Source organism: Pelophylax lessonae (assembly GCF_965119305.1).
Source record: "Pelophylax lessonae genome assembly, chromosome: 9".
In the NCBI taxonomy this organism is placed as follows: Eukaryota; Metazoa; Chordata; class Amphibia; order Anura; family Ranidae; genus Pelophylax; species Pelophylax lessonae.
The window spans coordinates 258,693,133-258,715,939 of NC_138776.1; the positions used below are offsets into that span (position 1 = coordinate 258,693,133).

Consider the following 22,807-nt stretch of genomic DNA (forward strand, 5'->3'; position numbering starts at 1 on the left):
ACTGTAACGTCATGTTCCCAACAAATGAGGAGGAGATACTGTACACCATATGAAAGGTCCATCTCCATTCCTCAATATAACGTCATGTTCTCAACAAATGAGGAGGAGATACTGTACACCATATGGAAGGTCCATCTCCATTCCTCAATATAACGTCATGTTCTCAACAAATGAGGAGGAGATACTGTACACCATATGGAAGGTCCATCTCCATTCCTCAATATAACGTCATGTTCCCAACAAATGAGGAGGAGATACTGTACACCATATGAAAGGTCCATCTCCATTCCTCAATATAACGTCATGTTCCCAACAAAGGAGGTGGAGATACTGTACACCATACGAAAGGTCCATCTCCATTCCTCAATATAACGTCATGTTCCCAACAAATGAGGTGGAGTTATTTTAGACCACCATCCCTCAATATCTTCTGGTAATGTTTAAATAGTCTGTAGGGAGTAAAAACCTGTGATCATTAATTTGTAAAGATACTACAGATCTTCCCAATCTTGGTCTGTCTCCGGCAGCATGTTCTCTGTCACCAACCTCTCTTGTAGTTTGTTTTTGCACTTTGTCCATCTCCTACAGCATGACCGCAGTCTCTACCCATCTAAAACGGTATGGAAGATCCATCTACATTGTTCAGTATGTTGCGATAAGTTTAAAAAAATGAGGTGGAGGAAGGTCCATCTCCATTCTCACAGTAACCATGTCATCGATGCATAAATGTTACCCAGTGGGTGTATTATATCCTTTCGGGCAGGGATCTTCAAACTACGGCCCTCCAGTTGTTCAGGAACTACAATTCCCATCATGCCTAGTCATGTCTGAGAATGTCAGAGTTTTACAATGCCTCATGGGATGTGTAGTTCCGCCAACAGCTGGAGGGGTCGTAGTTTGAGGACCCCTGCTTTCGGGGATTTGCATTCCTATTTTTCTGTTATGATTGCACCCAATTTTATGCCAGAGCTCTGGAAAACGTGAATGCCGTAGTAACCAATTTGAAAAACATGAACATTTCTTCTAACATTTATGTACAACTTTTGCTTTCCAACAGATGGAAACTATTTTGGGAATTCCTTTGAGGGACGTCCTATCTTATCTCCAGATAATAATTCAGAAGATAATGGCATCACACAATGTTCTCCCGGACTGAGTCCCACAACTCAAAATACAAATCCAACCCCCGACCATTTGGAGAGATCAATGGATCCCTCTAAACCTGAGGAATCTTCTACTAATTTACGTACGGTTACTCCAGATGTGAACGTAGGACCCCACGGTGCGGAGAAGTCAACAGAACCATCCAATTCCAAAGAATTTTCATTGAGCCATGAAGTATCTCACACAGGGGAGCGTTTATTCACATGTATGGTGTGCGGGAAATCCTTCAATCACAACAGAAAACTTGCTAGACACCAGAGAATTCACACAGGAGTGCGCCCCTATGAATGTTCAGAGTGCGGGAAGTGTTTTTCTGTGAGGGGAAAACTCCACATACACCAGAGAATTCACACGGGGGAGCGTCCCTTTTCGTGCTCAGAGTGTGGGAAATGTTTCTCTGAGAAAGGGAAACTCCATTTACACCAGAGAAGTCACACGGGGGAGCGTCCTTATTCTTGTTCAGAGTGCGGGAAAAGTTTTAATCAGAAAGGGAACCTTCTTAAACACCAGAGATGTCACACGGGCGAGCGTCCTTATTCGTGTTCAATCTGTGGGAAGTGTTTCATTGAGAAAAACGCACTTCTTATACACCAGAGAATACACACAGGTGAGCGTCCCTATTCCTGTTCAGAGTGCGGGAAGTGTTTCATTCAGAAAGGTAACCTTCTAAAACATCAAAAACGTCACACAGGTGAGCGTCCCTTCTCGTGTAAAGAGTGCGGGAAATGTTTCACCAAGAAAACAGCATTTATTACACACCAGAGCACACACACAGGCGAGCGTCCCTATTCATGTTCAGTGTGCGGGAAATGTTTTCTTATGAAAAATGCACTTGATAGGCACAGCAAGATTCACACAGGTGAGGGTCCTTATTCATGTTCAGAGTGCGGGAAATGTTTCATTCAGAAAGCAAACCTTCTTAAACACGAGAGATGTCACACAGGTGAGAGTCCCTTTTCATGTACAGAGTGCGGGAAATTTTTTACTGACAAAAATATACTCCTTATACACCAGAGAAGTCACACAGGTGAGAATTCTTACTCATGTTTAGAATGTGGGAAAACTTTTGTTCATAAAGGAGAGTTTCGGAAGCACCAAAAAAGTCACATGAATGAGCCTCCATATTCCTGCTCAGAGTGCGGGAAAATCTTTACTGAGAAAACATTATTTCTTGTACACAAGAAAGATCACCAGGGCGAGCGTTCCTTTTCATGTCCAGAGTGTGGGCGATCTTTCAGTCAGAAAGGAAACCTTCTTAGACACCAGAGAATTCACACAGGCGAGCGCCCTTTTTCATGTTCAGAGTGCGGGAAGTGTTTCATTCAGAAAAGAGACCTCTTTAGACACCAGAGATGTCACACTGGTGAGCACCCTTTTTCATGTTCGGAGTGCGGGAAATGTTTTACTGACAAAAATGTCCTCCTCCTACACCAGAAAATTCACACGGGGGAGCGGGACCATTCTTGCTCAGTGTGCGGGAAATGTTTCATTCAGAAAAATTCACTTATTAGACACCAGAGGGTTCACACGGGTGAGCGTCCCTATTCCTGTTCAGAGTGTGGGAAATGTTTCATTCAGAAAGTGGACCTTATTGACCACCAGAGGATTCACACTGGTGATCGCCCTTTTGCATGTTCGGAGTGCGGGAAATGTTTCAGCTACAAAAAATCACTTAGTACGCACATGAGAACTCATACGATCAAGGTAACGATTAAAGAGGAGGAAATGGAGGAAATAGAAATTACAACTCAGATCCTCTGATTATTTTTTAGCTACGCTTACCTGTCATGCAGCATTGTTCTGTATTCAGATACTCACCTGCCTAGTGGATCCATAGTTGTCCTGCTGCGATCCCTGATCAGATAAAGCAGCCCGGGTCCCGTGCCACCATTTTGGTCCTCCTTAGTCATCAGAAGCTGGCTGCCTCGTTTGGGTTCAAGCAGCCATCCTTCAATTGATGGCAGTAAATCCCGAACTCCTGAAGCCTCCTTGTACAGGTCCCTCTCAAAAAATTAGCATATTGTGATAAAGTTGATTTTTTTCTGTAATGTACTGATAAACATTAGACTTTCATATATTTTAGATTCATTACACACAACTGAAGTAGTGCAAGCCTTTTATTGTTTTTAATATTGATGATTTTGGCATACAGCTCATGAAAAACCAAAATTCCTATCTCAAAAAATTAGCATATCATGAAAAGGTTCTCTAAACGAGCTATTAACCTAATCATCTGAATCAACTAATTAACTCTAAACACCTGCAAAAGATTCCTGAGGCTTTTAAAAACTCCCAGCCTGGTTCATTACTCAAAACCGCAATCATGGGTAAGACTGCCGACCTGACTGCTGTCCAGAAGGCCATCATTGACACCCTCAAGCAAGAGGGTAAGACACAGAAAGAAATTTCTGAACTAATAGGCTGTTCCCAGAGTGCTGTATCAAGGCACCTCAGTGGGAAGTCTGTGGGAAGGAAAAAGTGTGGCAGAAAATGCTGCACAACGAGAAGAGGTGACCGGACCCTGAGGAAGATTGTGGAGATGGACCGATTCCAGACCTTGGGGGACCTGCGGAAGCAGTGGACTGAGTCTGGAGTAGAAACATCTAGAGCCACCGTGTACAGGCGTGTGCAGGAAATGGGCTACAGGTGCCGCATTCCCCAGGTCAAGCCACTTTTGAACCAGAAACAGCGGCAGAAGCGCCTGACCTGGGCTACAGAGAAGCAGCACTGGACTGTTGCTCAGTGGTCCAAAGTACTTTTTTCGGATGAAAGCAAATTTTGCATGTCATTCGGAAATCAAGGTGCCAGAGTCTGGAGGAAGACTGGGGAGAGGGAAATGCCAAAATGCCTGAAGTCCAGTGTCAAGTACCCACAGTCAGTGATGGTCTGGGGTGCCATGTCAGCTGCTGGTGTTGGTCCACTGTGTTTTATCAAGGGCAGGGTCAATGCAGCTAGCTATCAGGAGATTTTGGAGCACTTCATGCTTCCATCTGCTGAAAAGCTTTATGGAGATGACGATTTCATTTTTCAGCACGACCTGGCACCTGCTCACAGTGCCAAAACCACTGGTAAATGGTTTACTGACCATGGTATTACTGTGCTCAATTGGCCTGCCAACTCTCCTGACCTGAACCCCATAGAGAATCTGTGGGATGTTGTGAAGAGAAAGTTGAGAGACGCAAGACCCAACACTCTGGATGAGCTCAAGGCCGCTATCGAAGCATCCTGGGCCTCCATAACACCTCAGCAGTGCCACAGGCTGATTGCCTCCATGCCACGCCGCATTGAAGCAGTCAAAAGGATTCCCGACCAAGTATTGAGTGCATAACTGAACATAATTATTTGAAGGTTGACTTTTTTTGTATTAAAAAAACTTTTCTTTTATTGGTCGGATGAAATATGCTAATTTTTTGAGATAGGAATTTTGGGTTTTCATGAGCTGTATGCCAAAATCATCAATATTAAAACAATAAAAGGCTTGCACTACTTCAGTTGTGTGTAATGAATCTAAAATATATGAAAGTCTAATGTTTATCATTACAGAAAATAATGAACTTTATCACAATATGCTAATTTTTTGAGAGGGACATGTATATGTGATGTTGAATACCAGGAGGCTGAGTCAGCAGAGACCCATCGTTTTCACCCAAGTGAGGATGGCGGCAGGTGGACAAGGCCAAGACCTAAAATAAAAAAAACAAAGCCAAAAAATAAACCCCTCTGCCCATTCATAAATCAGAGGGTGGCAGTTGTGGCAGTTGAGTAGAGGAGCTTCAGATGCTCTGGGGGATGAAGGTTCGCTTTAACTATTATTACATTTGATTCTTTTCTTGCTTCAATTATAAAATGTTTCATTTAGTTATACGCTTCTTGTAATGTATTAATCACTTATTCTGAAATAAACCAGAAAGCTCTACACTTTGCATTATTTACAGTGTTTTTTCTTTTTTATTGGTAATTGAAATGTGCTCCCCTCAAAGGTTCCAAAAAAAGAATGTAGTGTGAATGGTGGAGGAGTGCTGTCGGAGAATGTAGTGTGGATGGTGGAGGAGAGCTGTCGGAGAATGTAGTGTGAATAGTGGGGGGAGAGCTGTCGGAGAATGTTGTGTGGGATGGTGGAGGAGAGCTGTCGGAGAATGTAGTATGGATGGTGGAGGAGAGCTGTCGGAGAATGTAGTGTGGATGGTGGAGGAGAGCTGTCGGAGAATGTAGTGTGGATGGTGGAGGAGAGCTGTCGGTGAATGTAGTGTGGATGGTGGAGGAGAGCTGTCGGAGAATGTAGTGTGGATGGTGGGAGGAGAGCTGTCGGAGAATGTAGTGTGGATGGTGGGAGGAGAGCTGTCGGAGAATGTAGTGTGGATGGTGGAGGAGAGCTCTGGGAGAATGTAGTGTGGGAGGAGAGCTGTTGGAGAATGAAGTGTGGATGGTGGCAGGAGAACTTTGGGAGAATGTAGTGTGGATGGTGAGGCATAGCTGTCATGTAGTATGTACGGTGGGAGGTGAACTGTCAGGGAATGTAGAGTGGATGGTGGAGGAGAACTGTCGGAGAATGTAGTGTGGATGGTGGGAGGAGAGCTGTCGGAGAATGTAGTGTGGATGGTGGGAGGAGAGCTGTCGGAGAATGTAGTGTGGATGGTGGGAGGAGAGCTGTCGGAGAATGTAGTGTGGATGGTGGGAGGAGAGCTGTCGGAGAATGTAGTGTGGATGGTGGAGGAGAGCTGTCGGAGAATGTAGTGTGGATGGTGGGAGGAGAGCTGTCGGGAATGTAGTGTGGATGGTGGGAGGAGAGCTGTCAGAGAATGTAGTGTGGATGGTGGAGGAGAGCTGTCGGAGAATGTAGTGTGGATGGTGAGAGGAGAGCTGTCGGAGAATGTAGTGTGGATGGTGAGAGGAGAGCTGTCGGAGAATATAGTGTGGATGGTGGGAGGAGAGCTGTCGGAGAATGTAGTGTGGATGGTGGAGGAGAGCTGTCGGAGAATGTAGTGTGGAAGGTGGAGGAGAGCAGTCGGAGACTGTAGTGTGGATGGTGGGGGGAGAGCTGTCGGAGAATGTAGTGTGGATGGTGGAGGAGAGCAGTCGGAGACTGTAGTGTGGATGGTGGAGGGAGAGCTGTCGGAGAATGTAATGTGGATGGTGGGGGGAGAGCTGTCGGAGAATGTAGTGTGGATGGTGGAGGAGGGCTGTCGGAGAATGTAGTGTGGATGGTGGAGGACAGCTGTCGGAGAATGTAGTGTGGATGGTGGAGGAGAGCTGTCGGAGAATGTAGTGTGGATGGTGGAGGAGGGCTGTCGGAGAATGTAGTGTGGATGGTGGAGGACGGCTGTCGGAGAATGTAGTGTGGATGGTGGAGGAGAGCTGTCGGAGAATGTAGTGTGGTTGGTGGAGGAGAGCTGTCGGAGAATGTAATGTGGATAGTGGAGGAGAGCTGTTGGAGAATGTAGTGTGGATGGTGGGGGGAGAGCTGTCAGAGAATGTAGTGTGGATGGTGCTTGGGCCTTTCAACACTGCTTATGCGACCATAGTCCAGAAAAGAAGGTCAGCATGGGGATGACCAATGCCAAAGGTCTCCAATGTCAGAAAAGGATGAATGCCATTAGTACTAATGTGCTTACTCTTGTTCTTTCTGCTAAGCCACATCCCAAGCTGGGTCCTCAGCCATAAATTTTGACATAGACAGCAGAGACAAATTAGACCCTTTCTGATAAGACTTCTCCGTTCTGTAGATGAGTGCATCAGGGCCCTAGTGGGGTCTGCAAGTTCTCGGTCAAAAGCAGAACTAGAGGTCTTCCAGTTTCAAAAAAGAAGAAAGTTTTTCCAAAAAAAAAATTCTGAAGCAAAAAAGCAAACATTTCTATAGACACACCAATGCACATCTGTGTCCCATAAGAGAGATGTTCCTTCACTTTGTGTCCCATAGCCAAAAAGGGAAGTGAGGGGGAACCTTGGGGTGTCACCAGAACAAATGTCTTCATTGGAATATTTTCCCTCTATTTCTGTTCTAGTGTCAACCCAAAATGTGGGATTTTCTTTTACTTTCACTTTTGATGATAATGGTAAACATGACAAATAAAGAGAATGAATCTCTCTATTGGGGGCACAGACAGCAATGAAAGCCTGACGGGTTTGAATCCCTCTCATCTGTATCCAAAAATGAAAAAAAAAATAGTGTAGCTAAAGCCAAAAATGTTAAGTGTTATAGACTTTCTGCCCAGCAATATGTATCTGATGAACTCTAATAATGTGCCTGCTGAAAGGGAAGTCTCCCCACTGGCTCCTGTGAGAGGCTTCTCATAGGGCAGTGGAGGAAGGCCAATCAGGGGGCACATCCAGGCTTGTAACTACCCCAGAAGGCAGATTTGGCTGCAAAGGATTCTGGGAGTGTGTATAAGTTTGAGGGAAGTGCGTGGCACAGTGTCTTTGGCGGGAGCAGAGTTCCAAGAGGGAGAGTACGGCTGTCTCTTCTCCTGTCTGAGGAAGCAGATAGTTCGGGGGTCGCCTGAATATCCAGAGAGAGCTGAGGGGATCCGGTGTGCCGAGAACCTGCAGACAGCAAGAGGGGTCCAGTCCCAGGAAAGCCTACACAGGTCATGAGTACTGAGGATTGCCCCTGGGGGTCTGCCTAGTGTCAGAGGGGACCACTCCGGAAGAGAGTCTGGGATCCAGTGTCAGCTAGCTGGAAAGGAGGTACCTAGGTTGGGGACACTGAAGTTACAGAGGGGGTGCAAAGTCAGTGGACCCTGAAGAGTTCAAGTAAAGGGGGCGCCTGCAGTTGGGCCCTGAATTGTACAGAGTGTGTCAGTTGCCAGCACAGCTATACAGAGTTCTACTTCATACTACCTCCAAGCTGGCCAAAGCGGAGGACGGTATTCAGTAATTTACACAGAAAAGCAGTGTCAGGAGTTTTACAGTATTCAGTCCGGGATTTTCTGGACTAAAAGTCGAGGATTCAGCACTTCTGTGTTCTACAAAAGGATTCTCAGCGTTGGTGAGCGTTGGCTGGCGCTGGCTGGCGTCAAGGAAGCGCCAACGGGTGTTTTCGGGAGTAAAAGTCCCAAGTGTGCATAGTTAAGCCTCAAGGAGTATCCCACTCATTCCCTTCTCCCATCCCCTATAAAACCAATAAAAACCACAAAGATGGCGGAGTTGTCGCTGCTTCCGTTATCACACCCAGGGTCACAGCTCACATGTGTTGGGGAAAGTACCGGTACTAATGGCAGACCCACATCAGGCCATAGGCCTGGAAACCTTGCTACATTAAATTTTTTTAATTGATTGGTTTTTAACTCTGGTGTAATATAATAGAAATTGAAGAATTCACCAAGAAGCAGATGTCAGAATATTGGCAAACATTGTAGGCTGCAGCTTTAATATTCTCCTCCAGGTGGTCACCCTAGGTAGTGTCAGTGGAACGCAGAGACAGGAAGTGATGTCCCTTATAAATAGGAAGTTCCGGGTGAAAGGTGATTCGAAAGGAAGTAGAGAGGAGACATTGCTGGAACTGGCAGCAGAGGAGGTAATAAGATATTATTTTATATTTACACCCAGTAACCCCCCGTCATGTCCGTCCTCTTCCTCCATAGTCACTGCGACGTCTTTTATCTCCAGAAGATGCTGATACACACATTCTGGTATCCATTTATCCAACTGTCCAGCTAGAGCAGACCAGATACTTCCTAAATCTAGAGCCATTTATCCAACTGTCCATCCAGAGCCTCTGGTTTATAGACCGGATACATCCTAAATATAGAACCATTTATCCAACTGTCCATCCAGAGCCTCTGGTTTATAGACCAGATACATCCTAAATTCGTGAAGAGATCTTTACACTACAGATATCTCCCTCACCTTACACACCTTGTCCACCTGCACAATCAATACTTCCCTTGTTTAACCCAACTACTGTAGAGGATGTCACTAAAAATTTTTCTAATGCCCACCTAACTTCCTGCCCCCTGGACCCTGTTCCTTCTCAAATACTACGGTCACCCTCTGGCTCTATCCTACACTCTTTAACTCATATCTTCAACCTCTCCCTCTCCACTGGCATCTTCCCCAACTCTCTAAAACATGCGCTAGTCACTTCCATGCCAAAGAAAGCCTCACTAGACCCCACTAATCTTAATAACTTGAGACCCATCTCCTTACTCCCTTTTGCTTCCAAACTCCTTGAACGTTTAGTCTACAACCGCCTGAGCAAGCACCTCATTGAGAATAACCTCCTTGATCCCCTTCAGTCTGGATTTCGACAACACTCCACAGAAACTTCTCTCCTAAAACTTACAAATGACTTACTAAAAGCAAAAACCAATAGTCACTACTCAATACTCTTGGACCTCTCTGCTGCCTTTGATACTGTTGACCACCCCCTCCTTCTCAAAAATCTCAGTTTGCTCGGTCTCCGTGGCTGTGCTCTCCACTGGTTCGAATCTTACCTATCTCACCGCACCTTCAGTGTCACTTACAATTCCACTTACTCCTCTGCAACTCCTCTTACTGTTGGGGCCCCCAAGGTTCTGTCCTTGGACCGCTACTATTCTCAATCTATACCTCCTCCCTGGGTCAGCTAATAGCCTCCCATGGCTTCCACTACCATTTCTATACTGATGACACCCAAATCTACCTCTTTACCCCTCAGCTCACCCCACAGTCTCCTCCCTCATCACTGATCTACTAACAGACATATCAGCCTGGATGTCTCACCACTTCCTCAAACTGAATCTATCTAAAACCAAGCTCATAATATTTCCTCCTCCACGTGCCCCTTCCCCGGAATTCTCTGTCAAGATCAATGGAACAACTATCAGTCCTTCCACACATGCCAGGGTGCTAGGGGTAACCCTGGACTCTGCACTGTCCTTTCAGGCTCACATCCAATCCCTGTCCAAATCATGCTGCCTTAAACTCCGCAACATCGCTAGAATACGGCCCTTTTTAACCAATGACACCACCAAGCTTTTAATTCATACCCTGGTTATCTCTCGCCTCGACTATTGCAACTCCATCCTCATTGGATTACCCTTACATAGATTACCCCCCCTTCAATCCATAATGAATGCTGCTGCAAGACTTATCCACCTTACCAACCGTTCAGTGTCCTCCACCCCTCTCTGCCAATCCCTTCATTGGCTTCCACTCCAACGAATAAAATTCAAAGTGCTAACAATAGTTTACAATGCCATCCACAACTCAAACTGCCCCCAGCTACATCACTAACCTGATTTCAAAATATCAACCAAGCCGCTCTCTTCGGTCCTCCCAAGACCTCCTGATCTCTAGCTCCCTTGTCACCTCTTCCCATGCTCGCCTCCAGGATTTCTCCAGAGCTTCTCCCATTCTTTGGAACTCTCTACCCCAATCTGTCCGACTGTCCCCTAATCTATCCATCTTTAGACAATCCCTGAAAACCCTTCTCTTTAAAGAAGCCTACCTGGCTACTAACTAATAACACTGTTTCACTTGCTCCATCAGCCCATCCCCCACAGCTATTGCCTTTGTATCAATTGACCCTCCCTTTTAGATTGTAAGCTCTAACGAGCAGAGCCCTCTGATTCCTTTTGTTCCAAATTGTATTATAACTGTAATGTCTGCCTTCATTTTGTTAAGCACTGCGCAAACTGTTGGTGCTATATAAATCCTGTATAATAATAATAAAAATATAGAACCATTTATCCAACTATCCATCTAGAGCCTCTGATTTATAGCACGGATTATGAGGTTTGAGTTTCTGACTAACAGCAACGGTAGTGACTGCTGTTTTGCAGCTTTTATGTCTGAAGGACAAAATCCACAAAAGGTTGGAGATTCTGGCAGCTCTCTGGAGGTGACTGACCCCAAACCATATTGTGCCAGACAAGGTAGTGAGTACGATTTTTGGCAAATGAGCTCTTTTATGCTAAAATGCCTGCACAAGAACCCCAGGATAAGGGTCTAGAAAGAGAGGGACCATTACTGGCTGGCCATCCTATTGGCGCTTCAGTACAAAGGGAAAATGGCCAGTCAACTGCTACCATCCAAGAGGGAGTACAAAACGCAGCACTTCAAAGAACCTCAGTTGTATGTCAAATAAGCGCAGATCTGCCTATCCCATTGCAGTGTTGACCAGCGCACTTTCAGTAAAATTAATCACACACACATCGTCACACACACATGAAAACTGTTACCTGTCATAGTTACCAGCTGTTGCCATCTCGTCTGGCCTATTACTACAGTACGCCTCACAGTTTTCAGCCTATTCCAGTGTTCTACAGTGTACTGTAAAGTTGCAACACAGCTGGACCCCAGATGTCCAATATATAATGGTTGCTGCATGTTCAACGCCTCAAGATTTGTGGACTAATTTGATGCTTCGGTATTGAAAATGTGACACATGTCATGTTTATGCAGCTGTTCTTCAGGTAACAAATTTTGTTACCCCTAAAGTTAGTCTCTTTCAGTGGTCCGGCATTATAAACGTGTAACACACACTGTTTCTGTAGCTGCACCTCGGCTACCAAATTTGTAATGCTTACTGCAGAACAAATAATTTTCTTGTCTCTCCAAGCATGCTATTCCAGTGCTCCGACTCTCCAAAATATTTGTAACCTTTGTCTCTTGGACAATACCATCTTATTTGTTTTTTTTCAAGCCTGCCTTGTCTCTCCCTCTTATTTTGTGGCTTAACCAAGCTGCTTACATGCTGCACAACAACTGTAGGATATGTGTGACTATTGTCTCTGAAATAATACTCTCTAATCTTTATTTCAAGATAAAACCTGCCTCGTCTTGTCCTCTTTCATTGTGGCTTAACCAAGCTGCTTACATTCTGTCTAGCCACTGTACAATATCTGTGGCTACTGTCCCTGAAATAAGATAAACCCTGCCTCCTCTCTCCCTTTTACATTGTGGCCTAACCAAGCTGCTTACCTTCTGTCTAGCCACTGTACAATATCTGTGGTCACTATCCCTGAAATAAAATAAAACCTGCCTCATCTCTCCCTTTTACATTGTGGCCTAACTAAGCTGCTAACATTCTGTCTAGCCACTGTACAATATCTGTGGTTACTGTCCCTGAAATAAGATAAAACCTGCCTCATCTCACCCTTTTACATTGCGGCTTAACCAGGCTACTTACATACTGTCCAGCCACTGTACGATATTTTGTGCCTACTGTGTCTATAATATTACAATTCTCATGACCAGAAAATGCCTACCTTTTTCATTTTTGTAACAAAACACAGACTTATTTGGAGAGGTGAGGAGGATTCTGGAAAGTCTGTAGTGATAATTGTTACTTTCTCTTATTACATAGAATGATAAAGTTGTGAAGAAAATATCTGATGAGCCATTCACATCTGTCTTCAGAGAATCACCCATCACATCGCCTCCACATTACTGCCTAATAACAGAGATAACCAGTGCCAAGAAGATTCTAGAAGTCGCCAACAAGATCATTGATCTACTGACAGGAGAAGTTAGCGGTGCCGGGATTTCTGGTACATTATCCACTAACAGACAAGGGATGTTTCTGGATTGTGACTGTATCAATGTGTGTGTCAGGTTCCTATAAGGTGTCAGGATGTCACTGTCTATTTCTCCATGGAGGAGTGGGAGTATTTAGGACACAAGGATCTCTACAAGGACATCATGATGGAGAATCAGCCTCCCCTCACATCACCGGGTAAGAGGAGACTTTATTGTAAAGGAGAGAGTAATACGGAGGGTCCACCTAGATCCCCCATCATCTGATAAACACATAGAAACAATGTATTCAGTCAGTGTGTGTGTTTCCTACAGATGGATTCAGTAATGAGAACTCACCAGAGGAAAGCCCCTATTCTCTGTATTCTCAAGAATACACACTGGAATATCACCCCATTCCTCACCATCATCAGGTAGAAAAGAAGAACCAAAAGTGATTCCAGACTGTATGAGATTATACTCTTCTATGTAGTCTCAGCCTATTCTATTTAAAGATTTTATTTTTTATCATTCGGTTGCTTTAGCACAAAGAAAAGATGTTTATGAAAGTTGAGGTCAAAGAGGAAGAAGAGGAGATGCCTGTGATGGGTTACCCACAAACTTCAGAGATAGTTGGAATGTCCATGACTAATAAACAGGAGGAACCTTCTCTAGATCTCAGCACAGGTAAGTAATGAATGCTATTTACTGAAACCATGCAGATATGTAGATTAATGGTTTAGGGTCTGTAGACCTTCACATCTCTAGGTAAGATGATCTCTGAAAGGACGTCATGATAGAAAATCAGCGGCTCCTCACATAACTGGGTAAGAGGAGACTTTTTTGTAAAGGAGAGCAGTATTGAGGGTCCACCTAGATCCCCATCATCTGATAAACACGTAGAAACAATGTATTCAGTCAGTGTGTGTGTTTCCTACAGATGGATCCAGTAATGGGAACCCACCAGAGAGATGTCCCCGTCCTCTGTATTCCCGGGATTCCACACAGGAAGATCACACCATCCCCCACCGTCATCAGGTAGATGGGACTGAGCATGTAGGCCTAAAAAATTCTAAGCTATGAAACCACATTCTTCTGTGTGATCTCTTGCTCTTTTTAGAAATCTATTATAACATATTTGGGGTTTAGGGTGAAGAACTAAAAGACATCAAAATTGAGGAAAAAGAGGAATTAGAAGAGACGTCGGTGAGGGGAGATGGGCAGTCTATGGAGGAGGGAGGTCCTCTGCACTCTTGGGATACCATAAAGGAAGATCATAACTATTCGCACCATAATCAGGTAGATAGGACTGAGACAAAGAAACTACAAAATAATTCTAAACATTGATATTATTCTACAATATGTAATCTCTTGTTCATTTTTATAAATGTATTCTATCATCTTTGGGGATTAGGGTGAAGAACTAAAAGACATCAAAGCTGAGATTAAAGAGGAAGAAGAAGAGATGTTGGTGAGTGAAGGTCAGCAGTCTATGGAGGAGTGGGAGAGGATTATGGAAAGCAACCAGGAGGAATCTTTTCTGCTATTGGACACAAGTAAGTAACATTTAAGGGCGTATTTATACAAAAAAAAGGGGTACAAGGGTCAGCAATTTTTTGGGCAGTGTATAGGGATCATGTTTCCAAAAAAAATGAGGTGGAGGTATTGTACACAATATAGTAAAGAAATCCCTGATATTCATTAAACTATTGTAATAAGTGTGCTTCCACACTACCCTTACACCATATGAAAGGTCCATCTCCATTCCTCAATATAACGTCATGTTCCCAACATATGAGGAGGAGATACTGTACACCATATGAAAGGTCCATCTCCATTCCTCAATACAGCGTCCGTTCCCAACAAATGAGGTGGAGATACTGTACACCATATGAAAGGTCCATCTCCATTCCTCAATATTACGTCATGTTCCCAACACATGAGGAGGAGATACTGTACACCATATGAAAGGTCCATCTCCATTCCTCAATATATTATCATGTTCCCAACAAATGAGGAGGAGATACTGTACACCATATGAAAGGTCCATCTCCATTCCTCAATATAACGTCATGTTCCCAACAAATGAGGAGGAGATACTGTACACCATATGAAAGGTCCATCTCCATTCCTCAATATAACGTCATGTTCCCAACAAATGAGGAGGAGATACTGTACACCATATGAAAGGCCCATCTCCATTCCTCTATATAACGTCATGTTCCCAACAAATGAGGAGGAGATACTGTACACCATATGAAAGGTCCATCTCCATTCCTCAATATAACGTCATGTTCCTAACAAATGAGGAGGAGATACTGTACACCATATGAAAGGTCCATCTCCATTCCTCAATATAACGTCATGTTCCTAACAAATGAGGAGGAGATACTGTACACCATATGAAAGGTCCATCTCCATTCCTCAATATAACGTCATGTTCCCAACAAATGAGGAGGAGATCCTGTACATCATATGAAAGGTCCATCAAAGTATACTGCATGGCTGAATTATAGAGATGAAAAATACTTATACTTGCTTCCCAACAGATGGACAATATGTTCCGAACAGGAAAAGCTCAGAGGAACATCTTATTTTATCTCCAGATTATAATGCTGAAAACGGTGAAATTGCACAATATTCTCCAGAAGTAATTCTCAATACTCAAAGTACACATCACAGACCTCACCCTTCACAGAGATCAATAGATAAGTTCAATCCTGAGGAATTGTCTGATAAATCGCATGATGTTACTTTAGATATCCATCTGGGATCTCACAGAACAGACACATCAACAGGTCCATCTAATCCCAATGAATCTTCTTTGGGCCATGAAGGAGGTCACACAATAGAGAGCTCTTTGTCACCTTTAGAGAGCAAAAAATCTCCTAAAGAATACAGGATATTTGCTAAAAAGAAGAAAATTCACAAGAAGGAAGATCCTTCTTCTTGTTCAGAGTGCGGGAAGTGTTTCGCCTTGAAAGCAGACTTTCTCATACACCAGAGAATTCACACAGGCGAGCGTCCTTTTTCTTGTTCAGAGTGCGGGAAATGTTTCCTTTCGAAAGAACACCTTCGTCAACACAAGAGAATTCACACCTCCGAGGATCCTGTCTCATGTTCAGAGTGTGGGAAATGTTTCAAGATGAAAGGATACCTTCTCAAACACCAGAGACTTCACACGACCGAGCGTCCTTTCTCATGTTTGGAGTGCGGGAGATCTTTCACTACGGAAGGAGACTTTCAGAAACACAGCATCATTCACATGTTCAGAGTGCAAAAAATCTTTCTATCGGAAAGCAGACCTTCTTACACACCAGAGAACTCACACAGATGAGCGTCCTTTTAATTGTACAGAGTGCGGGAAGTGTTTCCTGACCATGGGACACCTTTATAAACATCAGAGAATTCACATGGGCGAGCGTCCATTTTCATGTTGGGAGTGCGGGGAAAGATTCTTTACCAAAGGAAAACTTCTTGAACACCAGAAAAGTGACATAGTACAGCACTGTTTTTCATGCTCCGAGTGCGGGAAATGTTTCTCACGCAAAACGGACCTTCATATTCACCAAAGAAGTCACACGGCTGAGCGTCCTTTCTCCTGTTCAGAGTGCGGGAAATGTTACAATCGGATAGGAGACCTTAATATTCATCGGAGAATTCACACCAGTGAACCTTTCTCATGCGCAGAGTACGGGAGATGTTTCACTGTAAAAGACAGCCTTCTCGCCCACCAGAAAATTCACACCGGTGAGCGCCCTTTTTCCTGTTCAGAGTGCGGGAAATGTTACAATAGGAGACCTTAATATTCATCGGAGAATTCACACCAGTGAACCTTTCTCGTGCACAGAGTGTGTGAGATGTTTCACTGTAAAAGACAGCCTTCTCGCCCACCAGAAAATTCACACCGGTGAGCGCCCTCTTCCCTGTTCAGAGTGCGGGAAATGTTTCATTGAAAAGGAGATTTGCTTAGACACCAGAGAAGTCACACGGGCGAGCGTCCTTATTCGTGTTCAGAGTGCGAGAAATCTTTCAGCCAGCAGGGGTCCCTCATTATCCACCAGAGAATTCACACGGGCGAGCGCCCTTACGCATGTTCAAAGTGCGGGAAATGTTTTACACATAAAGGAAATTTAACTAAACACGAGAGAACACACGTGCATGCCGAAGCTGTTGAAAATTCTACATTGTAGGCTTTTTAACGGGTGGAAATGTTCAGTCCGTGGAACAACTGTATGAACAGATTGACCCCTGGAAGATTTACCCCCCCCCTCCATTTTTTGCTATCTATCATCAATTTAAACTTTTTAATAATATTTTTTCCGACAAATAGAACTTTCTTTTGGTGGTATTTGATCACCACTGGATATTGTTATTTTTTTGCAATAATAATTAAAAAAGACTAAAAAAAAAAAAGGGTGGTCTCAGGGCGCAGAGCACTGCATCCTGAGTCCACCCAGTTGTGTGACAATAGCGAATGAATAATTGCTACTGTCACACGGATTCTCCTCCTGGCCAATCAGGAAGTGGGTTTCCCGATTGGCCGAAAGGAGAAGCAATGCTATTGACCAAGGAGGAGGAGGGAGGAGACGCAGGGGAAGCCACCGCCGCTGCCTGCCCTCCACATGTCAGTCCAGGGTGAGTGAGCCAGAGACCGGGGGGGGGGGGGTTAAGGTGTGCAGGCTGGAGCTGGTGTGGTCCGGGGGGGGGGGGTTTTATGGTGTGCGGGCTGGTGTGGTCCGTCTGCCGCCCCCCCCCCCAGACCAAGGAGCACCAACCGCTACTGATATGGTTAGATATATATATATATAGTATATAAAATGCACTAGTTATCATTCAAAAAGTGTTTCCTACGGCTAAACCTTTAATCCAATTTCTAAATTGCTGCATTTGTACATGTCAAGAGCCAATATAAAGGAAGAGTAGTGGTAACAAAGCCCTTGTGGGTTTAACTAATCTTTTTTTTTTTTGGGAGGGGGGGGGGATAATTCTCCTTTAAGGGGGCGTGACAGGAGGTGTGTCCTATGCCTACTAGGGATTGACCGATATATCGGGGTCCTATCTGCACTTTCCCCGATATATCGGAATCGGCCACCGAGCTTACCGATATTGCCGATATTTCGGGAAAGTGCTTGTACTGGAGTGATGCCTGCAGCTAGAGGCCTCACCCCGGTACCGGCGTCCATCGGCTATCTTGTAATGACAACCAATGCGGCTGAGAAGCCGCTCGACTGTCATTACAAGGAGCGGGAGGGGACGCTGCTTTACGCGGCTCGCCCAGATCTCCCATCCCACCGGGAGACCCAGGCACCCTACCTGCATGGCCGCCGAAGACCCGATCAAAGCCGCATTCGGCTCTGATCGGGTCTCCATGCAAAAACCCGGAAGTGATGTCATGACATCACTTCTGGGTACTGGAAAAAAATTGTCTGTTAAAGCAATGCAGTGCCGTATCGCAAAAATGGCCTTTGGGGTAAAACCTTCCGGTCCAAAAGTGGTTAAGTACAGTGTTGCATGACTGCACAAGTGCGACAGCGTTGAAAGCTGAAAATTTGCCTGGGCAGGAAGGGGGTGAAAGTGCCCCGTATCGAAGTGGTCAATGTGACAAACCGAAATTGATCGCAATATACTGATAATAGCTTTCTTTATAGAAGAGGCAGCACAGGCCGCATGGAAAAGCGCATCATTTTGTATTAGAGAGGTACTAATACTAACAATTACAACTCAGATCCTCTGATTATTTTTTAGCTACGCTTACCTGTCATGCAGCATTGTTCTGTATTCAGATACTCACCTGCCTAGTGGATCCATAGCTGTCCTGTTGCGATCCCTGATCAGATAAAGCAGCCTGGGTCCCGTGCTGCCATTTTGGTCCTCCTTAGTCATCAGAAGCCGGCTGCCTCTTTTGGGTTCCATCCTTCAATTGATGGCTGTAAATCCCGAACTCCTGAAGCCTCCTTGTATATGTGATATTGAATACCAGGAGGCTGAGTCAGCAGAGACCCATCATTTTTGGCTAGGTAAGAATGGCGGCAGGTGGACGAGGCCAAGACCTAAAATAAAAAAAACAAAGCCAAAAAATAAAACCCCTCTGCCCATTCATAAATCAGAGGGTGGCAGTTGAGAATAGAGAGCTTCAGATGCTCTGGGGGATGAAGGTTCGCTTTAACTATTATTACATTTGATTATTTTCTTGGTTTAATTTAGTTATAAGCTTCGTTGTAATGTGTTAATCACTTATTCTGAAATAAACCAGAAGGCTGTACACTTTGCATTATTTACAGTCCTATTTTTTTTTCTGATGTGGATGGTGGAGGAGAATGTAGTGTGGATGGTGGGGGGAGAGCTGTCGGAGAATGTAGTGTGGATGGTGAGAGGAGAGCTGTCAGAGAATGTAGTGTGGATGGTGGGAGGAGAGCTGTCGGAGAATGTAGTGTGGATGGTGGAGGAGAGCTGTCGGAGAATGTAGTGTGGATGGTGGGAGGAGAGCTGTCGGAGAATGTAGTGTGGATGGTGGAGGAGAGCTGTCGCAGAATGTAGTGTGGATGGTGGGAGGAGAGCTGTCGGAGAATGTAGTGTGGATGGTGGGAGGAGAGCTGTTGGAGAATGTAGTGTGGATGGTGGAGTAGAGCTGTCACAGAATGTAGTGTGGATGGTGAAGGAGAGCTGTCGGAGAATGTAGTGTGGATGGTGAAGGAGAGCTGTCGGAGAATGTAGTGTGGATGGTGGAGGAGAGCTGTCGGAGAATGTAGTGTGGATGGTGGAGGAGAGCTGTCGGAGAATGTAGTGTGGATGGTGGAGGAGAGCTGTCGGAGAATGTAGTGTGGATGGTGAAGGAGAGCTGTCGGAGAATGTAGTGTGGATGGTGAAGGAGAGCTGTCGGAGAATGTAGTGTGGATGGTGGAGGAGAGCTGTCGGAGAATGTAGTGTGGATGGTGGAGGAGAGCTGTTGGAGAATGTAGTGTGGATGGTGGAGGAGAGCTGTCGGAGAATGTAGTGTGGATGGTGGGAGCAGAGCCGTCGGAGAATGTGGTGTAGATGCTGGAGGAGCACTGTTGGAGAATATAGTGTGGATGGTGGAGGAGAGCTGTCAGAGAATGTAGTGTGGATGGTGGAAGGAGAGCTGTCGGAGAATGTAGTGTGGATGGTGGGAGGAGAGCTGTCGGAGAATGTAGTGTGGATGGTGGGGGAGAACTATCGGAGGATGTAGTGTGGATGGTGGGGGAGAGCTGTCGGAGAATGTAGTGTGGATGGTGGGGGAGAACTATCGGAGGATGTAGTGTGGATGGTGGAGGAGAACTTTCGGGGAATGTAGTGTGGATGGTGGGAGGAGAGCTATCAGAGAATGTAGTGTATGGTGGGGGGTGGGGGGGGGAGCTTCGGGGGAATATTGTGTGGATAATGGAGAGCTGTAGGAGAATATGGTGCGGATGGTGGGAGGAGAGCTGTCAGAGAATATAGTGTGGATATTGGGGATGAGCTTATTACCGCTATAGGTTTGGATGGGCAGTGGTCTGATTTCCTTTTTACTATCAGGGAGGACAGTCCCCTGCGTTTTAGTGGTGAACCAGTTTTGGGCTGAGGTTCTTCTCCTCAGAATTGGGCCTTTCAACACTGCTCATGTGACCATAGTCCAGTCAGCATGGGGATTACCAATGCCAAAGGTCTCCAATATCAGAAGAGGATGAATGCCATCAGTACTAATGTGCTTACTCTTGTTCTGCCTGCTAAGCCACATCCCAAGCTGGGTCCTCAGCCATCAATTTTGACATAGACAGCAGAGACTAATTAGACCCTTTCTGAGAAGACTTCTCCGTTCTGTAGATGAGTGCATCAGGGCCCTAGTGGGATCTGCAAGTTCTCGGTCAAAAGCAGAACTAGAGGTCTTCCAGTTTCAAAAAAAGAAGAAAGTTTTTCCAAAAATTCTGAAACTAAAAAACAAACATTTCTATAGACACACCAATGCACATCTGTGTCCCATAAGAGAGATGTTCCTTCACTTTGTGTCCCATAGCCAAAATGGGAAGTGAGAGGGAACCTTGGGGTGTCACCAAAACAAATGTCTACATTGGAATATTTTCCCTCTATTTCTGTTCTAGTGTCAACCCAAAATGTGAGATTTTCTTTTACTTTCACTTTTGATGATAATGGTAAACATGACAAATAAAGAGAATGAATCTCCCTATTGGGGGCATAGACAGCAATGAAAGCCTGACGGGTTTGAATCCCTCTCATCTGTATCCAAAAATGAAATAAAAATAGTGTAGCTAAAGCCAAAATTTTTAAGTGTTATAGACTTTCTGCCCAGCAATATGTATCTGATGAACTCTAATAACGTGCCTGCTGAAAGGGAAGTCTCCCCACTGGCTCCTGTGAGAGGCTTCTCATAGGGCAGTGGAGGAAGCCCAATCAGGGGGCACATCCAGGCTTGTAACTACCCCAGAAGGCAGATTTGGCTGCAAAGGATTCTGGGAGTGGGTATAAGTTTGGGGGAAGTGCGTGGCACAGTGTCTTTGGCGGGAGCAGAGTCCCAGGAGGGAGAGTACAGTTGTCTCTCTCCTCCTGTCGGAGGAAGCAGATAGTTCGGGGGTCGCCTGAATATCCAGAGAGAGCTGAGGGGATCCGGTGTGCTGAGAACCTGCGGAGAGCGAAAGTGGTCCAGTCCCAGGAAAGCCTACACAGGTAAGTACTGAGAATTGCCTCTGGGGTCTGCCTAGTGTCAGAGGGGACCACTCCGGAAGAGAGTCTAGGATCCAGTGTCAGCTAGCTGTAAAGGGGGTACCTAGGTTGGGGACCCTGAAGTTACAGAGGGGGTGCATAGTCAGTGGACCCTGAAGAGTTCAAGTGAAGGGGGCGCCTGCAGTTGGGTCCTGAATTGTACAGAGTGTGTCAGTTGCCAGCACAGCTATACAGAATTCTACTTCATACTACCTCAAGCTGGCCAAAGCGGAGGACATTATTCAGTGACTTACACAGCAAAGCAATGTCAGGAGTTTTACGGTATTCAGTCCTGGATCTTCTGGACTAAAACTTGAGGATTCAACACTTCTGTGTTCTACAAAAGTATTCTCAGCGTTAGTGAGCGTTGGCTGGTGCCGGCTGGCGTCAAGGAAGCGCCAACGGGTGTTTTTGGGAGTAAAAGTCCCAAGTGTGCATAGTTAAGCCTCAAGGAGTATCCCACTCATTCCCTTCTCCCATCCCCTACAAAACCAATAAAAACCACAAAGATGCCGGAGTTGTCGCTGCTTCCATTATCACACCCAGGGTCACGGCTCACATGGGCTGGGGAAAGTACCGGTACTAATGGCAGACCCACATCAGGCCATAGGTATGGAAACCTTGCTACATTAAATTTTTTTTTTTTATTATTGATTGGTTTTTAACTCTGGTGTAATATAACAGAAATTTAGAAGCAGATGTCAGAATACTGGCAAACACTTTAGGCTGCAGCTTTAATATTCTCCTCCAGGTGGTCACCCTAGGTAGTGTCAGTGGAACGCAGAGACAGGAAGTGATGTCCCTTATAAACAGGAAGTTCCGGGTGAAAGGTGATTTGAAAGGAAGTAGAGAGGAGACATTGCTGGAACTGGCAGCAGAGGAGGTAATAAGATATTGTTTTATATTTACACCCAGTAACTCCCACCCGTCATGTTCCGTCCTCTTCCTCCATAGTCACTGTGATGTCTTTTATCTCCAGAAGATGATGATACACACATTCTGGTATCCATTTATCCAACTGTCCAGCTAGAGCAGACCAGATACATCCTAAATCTAGAGCCATTTATCCAACTGTCCATCCTGAGCCTCTGGTTTATAGACCAGATACATCCTAAATATAGAACCATTTATCCAACTGTCCATCCAGAGCCTCTGGTTTATAGACCAGATACACCCTAAATATAGAACCATTTATCCAACTGTCCATCCAGAGCCTCTGGTTTATAGACCAGGTACATCCTAAATATAGAATCATTTATCCAACTGTCCATCCAGAACCTCTGGTTTATAGACCGGATACATCCTAAATATAGAGCCATTTATCCAACTGTCCATCCAGAGCCTCTGGTTTATAGACCAGATACACCCTAAATATAGAACCATTTATCCAACTGTCCATCCAGAGCTTCTGGTTTATAAACCGGATACATCCTAAATATAGAACCATTTATCCAACTGTCCATCCAGAGCCTCTGGTTTATAGACCAGA

General features: G+C 45.0%; 2 protein-coding genes and 1 pseudogene across 3 annotated transcripts in view; all 3 read left to right on the plus strand.

The window, feature by feature from the left end:
* LOC309564409 (uncharacterized protein) overlaps positions 1–22,807 on the plus strand; it is a 121,571-nt gene that overhangs the window by 90,657 nt on the left and 8,107 nt on the right. Inside the window, exons 16-19 of the mRNA XM_082269037.1 lie at positions 1,058–2,922; positions 12,452–12,635; positions 12,937–13,034; positions 13,146–13,287. Coding sequence (XP_082125163.1) covers positions 1,058–2,922; positions 12,452–12,635; positions 12,937–13,034; positions 13,146–13,287 — 2,289 coding nt within the window. The remainder of the gene's footprint in view (positions 1–1,057; positions 2,923–12,451; positions 12,636–12,936; positions 13,035–13,145; positions 13,288–22,807) is intronic.
* LOC309562832 (uncharacterized protein) overlaps positions 1–22,807 on the plus strand; it is a 119,105-nt gene that overhangs the window by 88,372 nt on the left and 7,926 nt on the right. The window lies entirely within an intron of this gene.
* LOC309562702 lies at positions 13,828–16,833 on the plus strand (annotated as a pseudogene). Its single transcript has 4 exons — positions 13,828–13,899; positions 14,015–14,156; positions 15,150–15,874; positions 16,107–16,833. The product of its transcript is annotated as an uncharacterized misc_RNA (transcript).